We start from the raw sequence: 15883 nt of genomic DNA, 5'->3' as shown, positions 1-15883 counted from the left end.
TTTATAGGAGTTTCTAAAGAAAAATTAGCTCGAACAATTGGTATAGAAATTTTAAATTTTATTTTTACAAAAATTAATTCAGGTGTTTGGAAAAGAAGATGTGAAGCAATGAAGCAAACAGAAAAATCCTTGGGAATTTCAAAGATGGATAAAAAGAAACCTGACTCTATTTTTACGAAAGAAAAAGAAAAAGAACTGCAATCAAAAAGATATTTGGGAAATTATCCATTATTTGAGGGATTAATTAGCGTTAAGGAGCATATATTATTTGGTAAAGAAATCCTGGGTTTTATGGGGTATGTGATCCGGGTGGTTAAATTTTTTGTATATAGTTCTTGTTCTTTCCGTTACTTTTAAAGGTGCGGAGTTTAGTCCTTTTTAGTAATTTTAACTTAACTCAGTTGTCGTTGGTAGTCTTTTATGTATTTAATTTTCTACTAAGTCTTGTTGTAAGGTTTGTAGTCCCATATAGTTTTACTATCTGACCTTGTACCTACAACTTCACATCCTGTAATTCTCAATCTATATCAATAAAATATGCGCTATGCGCACGTGAACTGAAAAAAAAAAAAAAAAAATAATAATATTCACAATATGGTGATTTGTCTAAAATTATTATATCTGTATCTTCATCATATTCTAACATTCTTCTATTTATTTGTTCCACTACTTCTTTCTGAATTTCCATTCTGTATCCATCTTTGATTCGTGAAATTCATCTTTATCTTTTCTTCTTCTTTTATAAGTATTGAATCTTACTTTTAATCTTTGTTTTTCCCATTATTTAATTAAATTTTGTACTATACTTGTTTTTCCTAATCCGTCTACTCCGTCGATTATTACTATTTCTGGTTGATCCTCTACTATCTTTAATAATCTACTTAATGCATCGGCGTTCGTGTTTTCTTTTTCTGATCTATGTATTACTTCAAAATTATACTGCTGTAATTCCATTACCCATCTTGCTCTTTTTCCTTTTGGTATCTTTGCATTCATTAATCCTTTTAATGCACTGTGATCTGTTATTACTTTAAACTTTCTATCGATTAAATATTTATGAAAATGTTGAATTCCCCAAACTATTCCTAAACATTCCAATTCTGTTATCGGATAATTTTCTTCTGCTAGTAATAAACTTCTACTTGCATATGCTATTACTACTTCTTTTCCCTTTTCATCTTTTTGACTTAATACTGCACCTAATCCTTTTCCTGATGCATCTGTTATTAATAGAAATTCTTTCTTCCAATCTGGATGTCGCAATATTGGATATTGTATTAACTTTTCTTTTAATTTTTCAAATGCTTCTTGTTGTTCTCTTCCCCAAATAAAAGGTATTCCCTTCTTTCTCAAATCACTTATTGGTCTTGCTATCTTTGAAAAATTCTTCACAAATTTTCTGTAATATGAACAAAGTCCTAAAAATGATCTTACTTCTTTCACTGTTGTTGGTGCCTTCATTTCTTTTATCTTTTCTATCTTTTTATCGTCTGGCCTCAATCCATCATTTCCTACTATATGTCCTAAAAATTCTATGTTTCTTTTCAAAAATCTACATTTCTTTAATTTTATTATTAAATTATTCTCCTGTAACTTCTTTAATACTTTTTCCACATGTTCCATATGGTCTTTTAAATTTTCTGAATATATCATAATATCGTCAATATATACTACTATAAAATCATTTATGTATTCTTCTAATATTTCATCCATTAATCTTTGAAATGTCACTGGTGCATTAGTTAAACCGAATGGCATTACATTATACTCAAATAATCCTTTTGAACATACAAATGCTGTTTTTTCTTTGTCTTCTTCTTTCATTTCTACTTGATTAAATCCTGCTGCTAAATCTATACTTGAAAACCATTTTGCTTTCCTGTATTTATCTAGTAATTCATCCATTCTTGGTAAAGGAAAACTATCCATTATAGTTATCTTGTTTAACTTTCTGTAATCAATACAGAATCTATATTTTCCCGTTTTCTTTCCTGCTAATGTAACCGGTGAACTCCATGGACTTTTTGATTTCCTTATCCTTCCTTGTCTTAACAATTTATCTACTTCTTCGCTTATAAATTTTGCCTTTTCATCTGTTTCTTTGTATCTTCTTTGCTTTATCGGTTCTACTCCATCTTTTATTTTTATCTCATGTTGCGCCGCTTTTGTCCTTCCTTCTATTTCTTTGTCATATTCCAAAATATCTTGGTATTCTAATAGTAATTTTACCATATTTTCCCAAATTGGTTCTCCTACCTTCCCTATACTTAATTTTTGCATAAATTTTCCACTTGGTTCAAGCATCTTTTCCGTCTCTCTCTCTTCAGAGCCAAGACTTTCTATTTAAAATTCTGGTGCATTCTGAATACCTCTCCTTCATCATTACTTTCATATTCTTCATCGTCCTCACTCTCCTCACTTTCATATGCTACTTCTCTTTCATATCCTACTGGAATCGTTATTATTTCTCCCTGTTCTTCTATTCTCAAGGTATGATCTTCAAAATTTATTTTTGCATTATACAGCTTCCATATATCATTTCCCAAAATTAGATCCTCTTCTTCTGAATCGATTACTTCAACTTCTTTTAGTATCTCTAATTTATCTTTGTATCTTAAAGTTATATTTGCCTTTCCTAATGCTGCTATCTTTTGCCCATTTGCTATTGTACATCTAAATTTACTTTTTCCAAATATAGGTATATTCAATCTTCTTCTTAATTTATCTGTTATCACACTTACTGCTGCTCCGGTATCTATTATTACATTCACTAATTGATCTTCAACTTCTAATTCTGTTCTCATTGCTGTAGTTCTCTTTTCCTCATTTTTCATAGTTCCCACCGAGTGTAGTCAATTTTTCTCGTTTATACTTCTTGGTCTATATGTTCCTTCCCTCAATTGCTTATGATACTTAGTATTCTCATTTGTTAATTGTCCAAACGTTATATTCGCTCTACAATTTTTCACGTCTCCCACAATGTCGTAAGGTGGTATTCCATCAGTTAATCTCACTCCATATTCTCTGGGCTTTCCTGTTCCTGATGGCTTTGTTTTAACCCAATTTCCAGATTCGTCTTGCCGCATTCCAGGGTAAAATGCTTTGCCTTCTTTTGTGAACATTGGTTTATAAAATCTTCCGTCTTTTGTCATGGGTCGACGACCATAATTATAATTTTCTGGTCCTATTGGATTATTCCAATTTTGACTATCTCTGTGTACATTATTTTGTTCTGTCCTTTCGGGCGTATATCTTGGTGTTGTTGTTCTACTTGGTATTTCTCTATCATCCATTCTATTTCCCGCTTCTCTTAATTCTTCTTGTAAATTTCCTTCTTCATTATTATTCTTATATCCCACTATTGGACTCGTCCTTCTTGTTTGTCTTCTTGTTTTTACTGCGTTATCTTTTGCATACAATTCATTATAATAATTCAATTCTCCGTCTTCGTAATCATCGTAATAACCTTGTGTATAATACATTTCACCGTATTGTGGTTCCCCATATTCATATCCATCATAATCGTATTCTTCTTGATCGTCATATTCATCTATCATATTCAATCTTACATTCCTTCTTCTCTCTGGACATTCTCTTGAATAATGACCAGCTCTACCACATGTGTAGCATATCGGTACTCTTTTTTGGAATGACTGATTTCTTTGAATTGGTTGATTTCTCTGTACTGATTGGTTTCTTTGTGGCAATCGCCTATAACTCTGACTCGCTAAATTTCTTAATCTTTCATTCTCATCTTCTAACGTCTTAATTTGTAACTTCGCAAAACTGCTTGTTACTTCATCTACACTTACTTCTTTATTTCCTACATTCCCTTGAACAATAGGTTCTTGTCTTCTTTGTTCATTATTAAACTCTTTTGGTTGTACTTTATCTGCTAACGCTTCTAAACCTCTTTCTACGTTCTTTGCTATCTGAAATGCTGCATTTAAATCCGCTGGATTTTCCATTACTACGTCTTTAGTAAAGTCCGGTTTTAATCCATTCTTAAAAATTCTCTTTTGCTGGTTCGCTGCTACTGCTGCATCACCTCCCGCTCTCTTTAATATATATTTAAATCTCGTAAGGTATTGAGTTACATTCTCGTCTCCCTGTCTAATCTTTTCTAATTGTTCTAGCCATCTATCTTTAATTTCATCACTTGCATACTTTCCAATTATTCTTACTCTTAATCTTAAATTATGATCTCCATTAGCATTCCAATCGGCAATATTTACTCCTTCAGTCTTTAACCAATCTGCTGCTCCTCCCATTAATCTTGCTTTTGCTATTCTAAATTTTTGTACATCATCATTCCCTAAACCATTCGCTGTAAATGCCTCCTCAAATTTATCTGCCCATTCTTCTGGATCTTCTCCACTGGTACCATAAAATGCTGGTAGTTCCACGATAGCTCCCCTATTCACATTTAAATTTCCTATCGCATTAGCATTCGCTTGAACTTCTCCTTGTAATCCTGTCAATGTTACTGGTGGTACTGCTAAATTGTTCCAATCTAGCCCAATATCATGACCATACATAGTATTCATTAATGCTCTCATATCTGCTCTGAATTCATCTCTTGATGCTGCCATTGTTATCTTTGGTTTTATTGGTGGTGCTGGTATTATTGGTATTATAGGTATTTCCTTTAATTTTTTATTTTCCTCTTTACTTTTTGGTTTTTTACTTGAGCCAATTTCGGATCCTTTTATATCCTCTTCCATTTCCTTTTCGTCATCTGTTGGATTTTCTTTTTCAACATCTTTCTCGCATTCTATGCAAATTTCTTTTCCGCTTTTAAATTCTTTCTTTAATCTCTCTCTTTCACATCTTTCGCATTCTTTTGTGTTTTCAACTCTCCATTGTAATATTTGTTCATCTAATTCTTCATCTTCAAGATTCCATATTGTTAAATATTTCTTCATAAATTCATATGTTGTTATTATCTTTGCAGTTACTCCAAATTTTCTTATTCTTTCAATTTCTGTTATTTCTACATCATATCCCATTCTTCTCAAATCCATTCTAATTATTTCTTCGAATATCTTCGTCGTTTCAGTTTCTTTAACATTATTAGATTCATTAGATTCATCAGATTCCTCATCTGACATTTCTTTATTTTTACTAATTGGTAAATTTTCTTCTTTCCCATCATCTGTTTCTGTTATAGTATAACTTCTTGGTGTGTCATCACTATCTGTTTCATCTATATTTAATTGCTCAAACCCCCTAATCTTATCATAAACTTTTTCAACTATTTCTTTACTAATTCCCCAACCATGTTCACGAACTCTTATGTGCATTGTGTGCAACATTAATCTAATCTTCTGTTTGAACACTTCTATCTTTTCTGTCGACTCGTCTTCTTTTAATTCAGCTTCTTCATACAATATATTTTTATATCTTCTAATAGTGCTATCTTTACATTCTATAAAATTTGTTATAGCTTCTTTATACCATTCATAAAATTCCCTAAATCTTATATTTACATCCCAATCTTCCAAAATATAACCATATCTTATTAATTCTTCATTCCCTATCAATCTGTCCATTGTTTCATCTTCTTTATCATTTTCTATACAATCTCTCACGATCACTATTATTATTATCTTTAATCCTTTTTCTCTTAATACTGGTTGTTTCAAGTATCTTATCGATTCGACCATTACATCTAATGCATCTCTAGTCCTTCCCTTTGTATAATTATTTCTTTCTTCACTATCTATACTCAATAAATTTAATAACGCTCTTATAGTTTCTGCGTTATAATCTTTTATCGTATATTCAAATTTTTGCAATATTTTCCAAAATTTCTTGAAAACTTCTGGTATATCTCTTATTGGATAACATATTTCACATGTTATATTTTCTCCTCTTAATTCGTCTATATCTATATTTCCGATATTTTCATCATGTCTTAATTTGTGATTTTCGTAATCAACTCTCCAAGTTTCGTACCATTCCATTGTTGTAATCGTTCATCCAGAATCTTAATCGGATTCCTCTCTCTATATATATATTTCACTCTTATCATTTCTATTTTTTTGATCTTCTAAACATTCTTTTATCTTTAAATAGATTACTTCTTTCAATCTTTAAATTCCATCTTTCTGTTCTATATATTTACTACGCCATATTTTACTATTGATTTTTACTGCGCCTTAAAATTTCAAAAATTTTTCTAAGTCCACAATCTCCTCAGGCTGCGGAGGTTTTTACTGCGCCATGAAATTTATCTTTTATCACCGATATCCATAATTTCACATGTCACATCTTTTCGTCACCGTGATTCATAATTTCACTTATCACCTCTTTTTGTCACCACGATCCATAATTTCACATATCACAAACTCCAAAATTTTCATAACTTTTAAGGTTTGTGAATTTTCAATCTTTCTTATCGTCCACATAAATCCTTCTTACTATATATTCTATATTATATAAATTAATCTATGATACACAGAATGTCGTTCTTTTCAGATAAATGTCCTTCTTTTCAAATAAATGTTCTTTTTCAAATAAATATTCTTTTTCAAATAAATGTTCTTCTTTTAAATAAATGTCCTTCTTTTCGGATTTTACTCTATTATTAAATACTGCACGTAATGTTCATTATACGGCTTGTTAATGTGTAAATATCCTTCTACGTTATCTTCTTTTAACGGAACATTGTAATGAGAGCGTGAACTAGGACACTACACCAGGAACCCTCATCTGAAATGTAGCCTAGAACCTGTAACAATACAACGTATCCATCTTTTCCTTCTTTGTTGGCCGACTTGTTTCTCAACGGGTGAATCTAACCTTCCAAAATCCAGTTTCAAAAGTCATCAGCTATCCTCAAAACTCATCTAAACCAACTTTCTTAAATTGGTGGACCTATACTGGGCTTATCTCTATCTTTTTCCCATTGGGTAAAAGCATGATAGTTTACAGGTTTGTCCCATTTTATTCTTTCAATGTTTCTTGATAGTAGGTGTCTTTACAATCTTTATTCCCCGTCCCCAAAGCAATTTGCGCATTATTGAGCTGGGTATCCAGATTTGACGTAACCCATACGTTATAATCTTTAATGTCGAAGAATAAAAATTTTCCAATCTTGAGCATTTATCCGAAATCCAAACTCAGAGGTAACCCATACCACACAGATGAACCCCAGATAATACATTGGTGTTATCCCATTATTAATCTTTATTCCAAAATTTATCTTTCACTTTTCCATCTCCTTATGAAATTTCTCAGGTACTTTATTCCCGAAAGAAATATTCTTGTGCTTTCTATCGATTAAATGATTACTTGCACAACAACAAACTCCAATCTTTCACCTTTTCAAGTTTTTAACTCAATTAAATCCTTGTTGATTTATTGGTTCCTTTTGAACTCGTCAAAACCTGAAATCTAAAAATAAATTCTAAAAATAAAATATTGATTAATAATACCTATCAGTGACTTACTAACGAAATTAAATTTTCATATTCATTATAATAATAATCATGTGATGATGATCATTTCCTTTCTCGGAGCATGCACCATACGAGATCCCCCAATTCCCCTGTCATCAATTTACAAGGTTGCCACATCGAACGGGCATTCTCATGGTCGAACGAATGAATGAGCGAACAAACAAGCGAACGAACGAGCAGTTAAACGAGCGAGCAATCAATCAACAACATAATTAACAAGCAACACATTCAACGAACAATATACGACAACATACAACAACATTCTTGGTTCCTAACATAAATAGCGTTAGTAATATAAAACGTTGAACGAAATAAAATAAAATTAACTTCTCTGAATTTTCCCCAAATTATATCCACTTTCACCTTTAGTTTCAAACTTCAATAGCTCTCGCTACGAATTATCACTTTTCAAAACATATATCTAATTCTTTAATTAATATTAAACTTCATTAACGAATAATTAAGTGAAACTTATATTTTATTGAGATCTGTGGATGAGAACTATGGAATTACTTTGAATTCCGTTCTCTATATATACAATTTTTATGCTACTTTCTATTCTATCTATATACTATCTTTTATGTTCTTTACATATTATCTTTGAACTATCTTTCTAATATACTATCTATATTTTAAATACGCTATCTTTTAATATACTATCTTATATATTATTTTATATATTATCTTTTCTATTATTCGAATATTACATCGTAAAGAAATAATTTATAACCCATCTTTTATGGCTGTGCTATCTTTTTATATATGTTCTTTTTAATATGTTATCTTTTATATTCCTTCTTTATACTATCTTTTCATATTATCTTTCATATTATTTTGTATTCTTTAATCTTTCCGACATTATTTTATATGTTCTTTTAATCCCCTTTATGTGTTTTGCTTATAATCTATCTTTTGTGGCTTATAATTATTCTTTCTTGTCGTTCTTATTGTTAAAGATTGCTAAGCCACAATTGATCGACCCTATTTATCCTATTGGTTCCTTGTCAATCATTCAATAAATATTACATCATGTAGATCATTACTCTTTCTAAATGTTTATCCTTTTCGGCTAATTATTTATCCATCCACGCCAATTCATAATTAATTTGTTCGTTCTTAATGTTTGGTAATTACATTTGGCGATTAAATTTTATCATATTTTCATGCTTGATATTCGGCCGTTTACAACGGCTGGACTTTTATTTATGTATAAAATAAATGTATTGTAAAAATAGTGTTCGGAAAGTACATCATAAAAGGAAATTCAGATTGCCGATCAAAATAATTTGCATCCGAGAGTAGTATGGTGATCTAAATGACGGTTTTCATCCAGATCGAAGCACTAGTTGTACAAGATAGTCAAGATAGTCCAATTCAGTGAAAATTATATATACTAGTAATGGTACATTAAGCTGGTAATACAATACTCACAATTAGTAATTTATCTCTCATTCCATAAAAAAAAAACTCATTTATGAAATAGGCAAGTAGCCTAGTACATCCCTATAAAAAAAGTTAAATTTGTGCCAAATGGACTAATCATGCAATATTTATTCGAAATTTGTACTAAAAAATAATATAAAATTTGAACAAATTCTAAACAAATATCATATGATTAACCCATTTGGTACAAATTTAGCACAAACTTTTTTTATAGGGCATAAGTCATTACATTTCCATACTTAATCAAATACAACCTCGTACAACCGAAAAATTTGCGTAACTGTTAATTCACTTTTTTTTATAAATACCCTGGGAGAATCAAAATTCTAATGAGTAAAAATAAAACTGTACTAATTATTTTTTTTGTGTACTGATCATATTACCACTGATCAAGAATCTATTTTATTATTAATCATTTGATGAATTCAGAAAGGATTTTACAAGTAAATATATATCCTCAAAATTTCTCTCACACTAAAAAACACCTAAAAATTCTTTTTTTTACAGAATTATCTCTCAAATGAAATGATGGTGTCAATAAATTGTTTACTCCTAGGAATGACTTCTTTTGTTGATACTTTTGTGGTTAACGTTGCTAAAGAAAGCAACATTCATGGTTTTTTGGTTAAATTTGATGATTTAAAGATTTCAGACCTCAAGTTTCTTGTCTATAATGAGATTAATCATGATATTAAGTTTAATTATAAGTACATTGACCTTTGAAAGGTCGACATCGCTTACGGTGAAAGAGACAAACTTAAACATGTTACTACCAAAGATGATATTATAGAAAAATTTGGAGGCGAGCAGTTGATACCCATATTCTTGATTAAGAAAGTTTTTTTTGAACAATTGCTTGTAGATGAGAACATTCACGTCATTGTACAATTGCCCGCTGCTGCTGGTAAGTGTCTCTTAACGTTTTACCAATCGAATAAGAAATAGATTATATCATTTACATTCATTTCTTTGCCTGATTTTTTTTTTGATTAGCATCTCTTTCATTTAAGGAAATTATTGAGGTTATTAAAAAGAATGCATTAAAGGATACACCTAATTTGCCTGATGTATTAAGCATGCCATTGCAACAACGTAACTTCAAAGGGTCAATGAGTTATGTAAATGAGACAATATACAATAATATTACGGGCCAAGATGGAAAATCGAACTACTGGGTTCTTGACAGTGGAGAAGCCCTGGGGATAGGTATTGTTTCTTTATACTTTTCCTAGTAAACAATTTGTATCAGTTACTCATTATCTTGTAAATAGGTAAAACTCGATTTGGGCAGGAGCTTTTTAATCAAGTCAGAAAAGACATGCCTCAGTATATTCAGAATATTTACAATGATTGTAAAATTCCTCATGACAGAAGAAGAACTAATACACATTTTGAATACTTATGTATTGACTTTGGAAATGGTCACAGACTTACTCGACAAGATTATGGCATAGATGCATTTATAATTATCAGCTTACGAATTGTGCATGCGTTTTTTATTGAAAAAGAATATGGAATGACGTTTCAAGAATTCCACATCGTACTGAACAATATAAGGACAGCTTTAATAATTTTTATTTTAATGTTATTATTGGAGAAATTCGCAAAGCCCTAAATCTATCTGATAAACACTTATTTTTCCTATATCTTCATATTGAGCAACTTATTGATTCATGGGATAAAGAAGATAAGTCGAATTTACCAACAAAACTCTTCTATAATATGATCCATAATATTGTCATTGAACAAAAAGAAGCTTCAAGAATTTCATTCGTGTTTATTGATTGTTCATTATTGAATAATCAATCTATTATTCGGATTACAGATCATTTTGCAGAAAAATTCAATGCGGGAATTGCAAATTATGCATATAAATGGAAATATTGTCGTCAAATGCTTCAGCTTCTGAGAGATACTGGTGGGTTGCCACGCGCACTTCAACGACTCTTTATCGTCTGCTTTGGAGCAGATGGTAAACAGGGGAGAAAATTTTTTGAGAAACTTGAAAAAAAAGATATTAAGTTTGTAGACAATTTCATCAAAGTCAAGAACAGTCTTGATAAACAGTATGGCATAAAAGACTATGTTGAAAATAACAGAAATGTTGCTATGAAGCTCATATATTTTTGCATTGAAGGTATTGCCATTGACCCTAATAAATGTTTGGATGATAATAATCCAGCTCTTACAATCAGAAGCCTAGAACGTAATAAATATATTATTCTCTCTTCTGTTGAACAATCTGACGGATGCAATTTGTTCCTTATTAATATGCCCTTCTATTTTATCTGTTTATATAATGACGTTCTGTGTATTGTTAAACCTACACTTGTTCACTTGTTCTATGATAAACGCATATATTGGAAAGAATGGAAGGTGTTTGTGGTATACCATGAAGCATTTCGTACTAATCTGGCGATAAAAATGGAAAAGACTACAATGATATTACGAGAATTATATCCTAATGCTGATAAGTTGGATGTTAACTTTGATGTGAGCGTAGAATTGAAACCCTTCGTGTATATGAAGCAAATGAACAATTTCCGCACACTAATCCATTAACAGAAAAACATGATGGTAAAATAATAAACTGGCAGAGTGATAATGTAGTAATTATCAATGGTAGTAGTGCTCTGTTTGCTGACGTGTTTCTTGTCAGAAAACTTATACGTATTGAATTTAAAAAATTCCTAATGTCGAACCAGTGCAAATGGGATTACGTTTTAAAAAAGATGCCCGAAAGTAAAGTTGAAAAAATAGATGAGAAAAATCTAAAGAGTTTTTATACTGCTGTTGATGATGATGATGATAATTATATTCTTATTACAATTATTTTTACTTCGCAACCATATAAGAAGGAAAAGCATGAATCAGGTGTTTTGGTAATTTCAAAAGAGGATTTTAAAAAACACTTTGGACCCATTTTTTCCTCTCAGGCATCATTTGCCATTATCAGAGATGCAAATCCCAACTTTTGGGAAAAAAATAGGTTGAAAAATGTTCTTGACAGTATTGGCGATGCCTCGATTGATAATGTAATCAAAAAACGGCCATATTATAGCGATGAAGATTATTATATCAAAAATCCAGGGGCTAAAAAAATGCCAAAAATGGATTATTTCCCATTTAATGTGTCAGAAATTTTAGATATCGAAAACCGATGATTGATATGAACCAACAACTCCAACAAATGAGATGATGCAATGACAAATGCACGCGCAGGTTACCAAAGGGTTCATATTAATAGTAATCATGTACATATGTGCCGATTTTTGGAATTAGTCTAAATTAAGATTTTTATAAAAATTTAATATTTTAGTAAGATTAACATTACACAAATCTAAATTAAATATGTGTTACATATTTACGTAACTCAGATTTAATAAAAAATAAAAAAAATTTTTTTAATCAATATTCAAAAATAATGGTAATAACCACTTCTTTTTCCCTATCACTGCCCATCACTTTTCCATCATTTTTCTATTCACTTTTATTAAATATGACAAAAAAGTTTATAAGCAAATATAGCAGTTATTTTTAAGTGGTAAGTAAAAGAAAAAACTTAATATTTTATATACATAGATAAGACATATTTTTTCATAATTTTTAGCTTTAATTTATTGTTTTTTCTTTGTAAAAAATACATGCAAATAAAAAATAATTATGATGTAAAATAGTTGTAAAATGAATAATAAGATATTCTTTTTTTTTCAAAATAACTAATTATATATTTGTTTTTTATCTTTTAAAATTATTTTATTAGATTTATTCTATTAAAATCCTTAAATGGCAAATAAAATCTTTTAAATAAAGTAAAAGAATTTGGGATTCTCTTATGAAAGCATTTTTTGGTAAGAAATAAAATTTTCAGATCGGACTTTATGCAGGTGACAAAATCGTGCATTATTATTCCTGGAGATATGCTAACGTCATCATTTTACATTCATTTGAAAGCTGAGAATTTGCTCTATCGTAAGAATCAAAGATCAGGAAAATTGGATTACTGGATGAGGCGTAATTGACGATCAAAGTCAAATCAAATTTAAAAATTAAAAATAAATATATTAGACGTAATTATTTACAATCCAGTGATTCAATTCATTCGATTTTAGGCTTATTAGATAGACCTCAATTTTCTCTTTCAAATGAATATAATTTCATTCGTGTAGCTTGCATCTACAGGTATTTAATAAAATTTTTTATATCAGATTTTATCAAACTTATAAAATTTTATATTAATAATATAATTGATGATTCCTAAACATCTACATATATTAAACAAATTATTTTAAATTTATTTTAAAGATAAAAGTTGGCATCACCTTAGGGAACAAAGATCATTCAAATTGAATCACTACATGTGAAGTAATTAAATATCAAATTTAAATAAAATTCAATAAATATACTGAACGTGATTACCGAACAACTAGTAATTCAATTCACTTGATTTTAGATTCATTAGATATATCTCGATTTTCTCTTTCAAATGAATGTAAATTTATTTGTATAGCTTATTTCTATGAAGAATTATCAATGATTTTGTCATGAGAGTTATATTTGATCTTTTAAATTTTAATGATATCTTATATTAAAAAAAGGGCGTTAGTTTATGGCGACCCTGTCGCCATGGCGACCCTAATCACGTGATTTTATACTATATTTTGATTGGTCAACTTTTTTTATTTTCGTTAAAAAATTCGCAACACTTTAATTCGCAAAAAGTTTTTGATTTACGCAATAAAATAATGATATACTGTATGGTTAAAAATCAATTATTAAAGTTTACTAATAGAGAAACATTGTAAAATTTATATTTTATTTTTAACAGAACTAGTAATTTTGATACACAAAAAAAAAATGACAATAACAGAGTAAAAAACAAAATCGAGATGAAGAACAAAACCCACGAAGAAAGTTGAAGAATTAAATGATAATGAAACTCATGAAATCAAAGAACAAAACCAATGACATTGAAAAATAAAGCCTGCGAAGTCAAAGAGTGGCATAAAGTAAAGAAAATATAGTTAGTAAAGAATAATGAAAACAAGAACCTAAAGAATAAAAAAGAAAAAAAAGAAAAAAATACTCAACGCGAAAAAAAGCCTATAATAAGGTTAAAAAATGAAACTTATAAACAAGTGAGTTAAAGAACAAATAATAACAAAACCTGTGAAGTTAAGAGTAAAACGCGTCACATAATGTTGAAAAGGAAGGAGTTAAAGAACAGCATAGAGAGTCAGTAAAGAACAAATTAAAAAACAAAGGCAAGAAAAAAAAGGACGTACCTTAATTGTAAAACTGTAAGAACCTAAAGACCTATAAAAAAAGAAAAAACAAAAAATAGAAAGAAAGAACGAAAAAACATACCAAAAAAAAATGAAAAAGAAGGAAAAAAAGAAAGGAAAATAAAATCAAAAAAGAGAAAAGGGAAATAAAATGAAAAAAAAGTCAAAAAATAAAACAAGTAAAGCGAAAATAAAGAGAAAAGGAAACAAAAAAAGGAGGGAAAAAGAATAACGAAAAAAGGGGGAAAATAATAACAAATAACTGAAGGCTGACGTAATTGTAGATATTAGTTAGCCAATCAAATTTGATCAAATGATTTAGGGTCGCACTGGCGATACGGGTCGCCAATGACATTTTCCCTTAAAAAAAAATTAAAAATTATATAATTAATTAGTTTTTTTTGCATTATCTAGTATAAATTTATTATTCTTATATAAATGATAATTTATATTTGCTTTAATAAAATTATTTTTGTGTAAAAAAATTAGATTCCAAGGATCGGCCCATATGATACCTTGTATATTAAACTATTAAAAAATAAGATTTTTTTGCGTTTACGAAAAATTTATTTGATGATTTATAAATGTTAATTCTAAATATGAAAACCCGTGACATTTTGACTATGTCTCAATGACATTTCATATTCCTTAAAATCCCATCCGCTTAGCTTGAGAAATAAATCACCCCCAAAAAATGAGCATCCTTATCCTAAACTACGGTCCAGATGCTTATCCTGGGCCTTGAATTTGATTGGGCAAAAATTGTTATATTTTTGGAATGATCTTACTATACCACCTCGTAAAGACGCAAAAGTATTGGACTTGACCCATCTGGGGTGTCATCTTGACCTGCTGCGTGCACGTTATTGATTACATATATTTTACAATACTCCATATATAGGATCGATAACGTGCATGCAGGAGGGTCAAGTTAGTACTGCGTCATGGGTCAAGTCTGATATTTTTGCCGTAAAGGCACCTCATTCAACCATCGATCATGATTTATAAAAGGCTGAAAAATCAGACCAAAACCCCTCTAGTTAGTTATAATCAATATTAAAATTTCAGGCAGCTGCTTGCAGCTGCCCTCTATTTAATTTTAAATCAATCACATATAATAAATATGAATTTACTGATATCTTAGTTTTTTTTAATGCACAATAGACTTTAAAAAAAAATTTTTTTATCTTTATAATTTTGCCTTTTCTTTAAAAAACAATACTTTTTAATATTAAAGGCTTTAAAGTTTTTTTTTAATATTTATATTAAATCGTATTTATTTATTATTAAAGAAAGATAATAACTTTAAAATTGAGCTACTTAAACTTCTAAAAAATGGATTTAGTTTGTTATTAATTATTTCTTTCCTTTCTTTTATGACAATACAATAAACTTGGATTTTCTTAGATGTGAAAACAGTTTCTTAAGGTAATTATTGTAAAAGATGTTAGTTCTTTATTTATAATAATATAATTAACATTCTTTTCTTTTTTTTTGTAATTGTAGTTTTGGATTTGAACTTATTGTTCTTGGAAACAGTTTCTTGTAATAATTATTAAAGGAAGATGTTTGATCTTTATTTATAGGAACATAATTAACATTTCTTTTTTGTAACAGTAGATTTGGATTTGATTTAAAACAATTTTTTATAAAGAAGGGTATCCTGTAAGTATAGAATAAGAGTTTTAGGGT

General features: G+C 29.3%; 2 protein-coding genes across 2 annotated transcripts; both read left to right on the top strand.

Moving 5' to 3' along the window:
- Positions 1 to 9464: 9464 nt before the first annotated feature.
- OCT59_017142 (uncharacterized protein) lies at positions 9465 to 11468 on the top strand (the record flags this gene model as incomplete). The annotated part of the gene is made up of 5 exons (XM_025321256.2): positions 9465 to 9530; positions 9633 to 9810; positions 9900 to 10112; positions 10178 to 10232; positions 10415 to 11468. 5 exons carry the CDS (start codon positions 9465 to 9467, stop codon positions 11466 to 11468), a joined length of 1566 nt encoding a protein of 521 aa, XP_025169419.2.
- Positions 11469 to 11638: 170 nt separating this feature from the next.
- On the top strand, positions 11639 to 12070 carry OCT59_017141 (uncharacterized protein; the record flags this gene model as incomplete). Its single annotated transcript, XM_025311660.1, has 1 exon — positions 11639 to 12070. The coding sequence occupies one exon, from the start codon at positions 11639 to 11641 to the stop codon at positions 12068 to 12070; it is 432 nt and encodes a 143-aa protein (XP_025169420.1).
- Positions 12071 to 15883: the final 3813 nt, after the last annotated feature.

This window comes from Rhizophagus irregularis, chromosome 25, assembly GCF_026210795.1.
Source record: "Rhizophagus irregularis chromosome 25, complete sequence".
Classification (NCBI taxonomy): domain Eukaryota; kingdom Fungi; phylum Glomeromycota; class Glomeromycetes; order Glomerales; family Glomeraceae; genus Rhizophagus; species Rhizophagus irregularis.
This window is presented reverse-complemented; position numbering and strand designations above follow the sequence as displayed.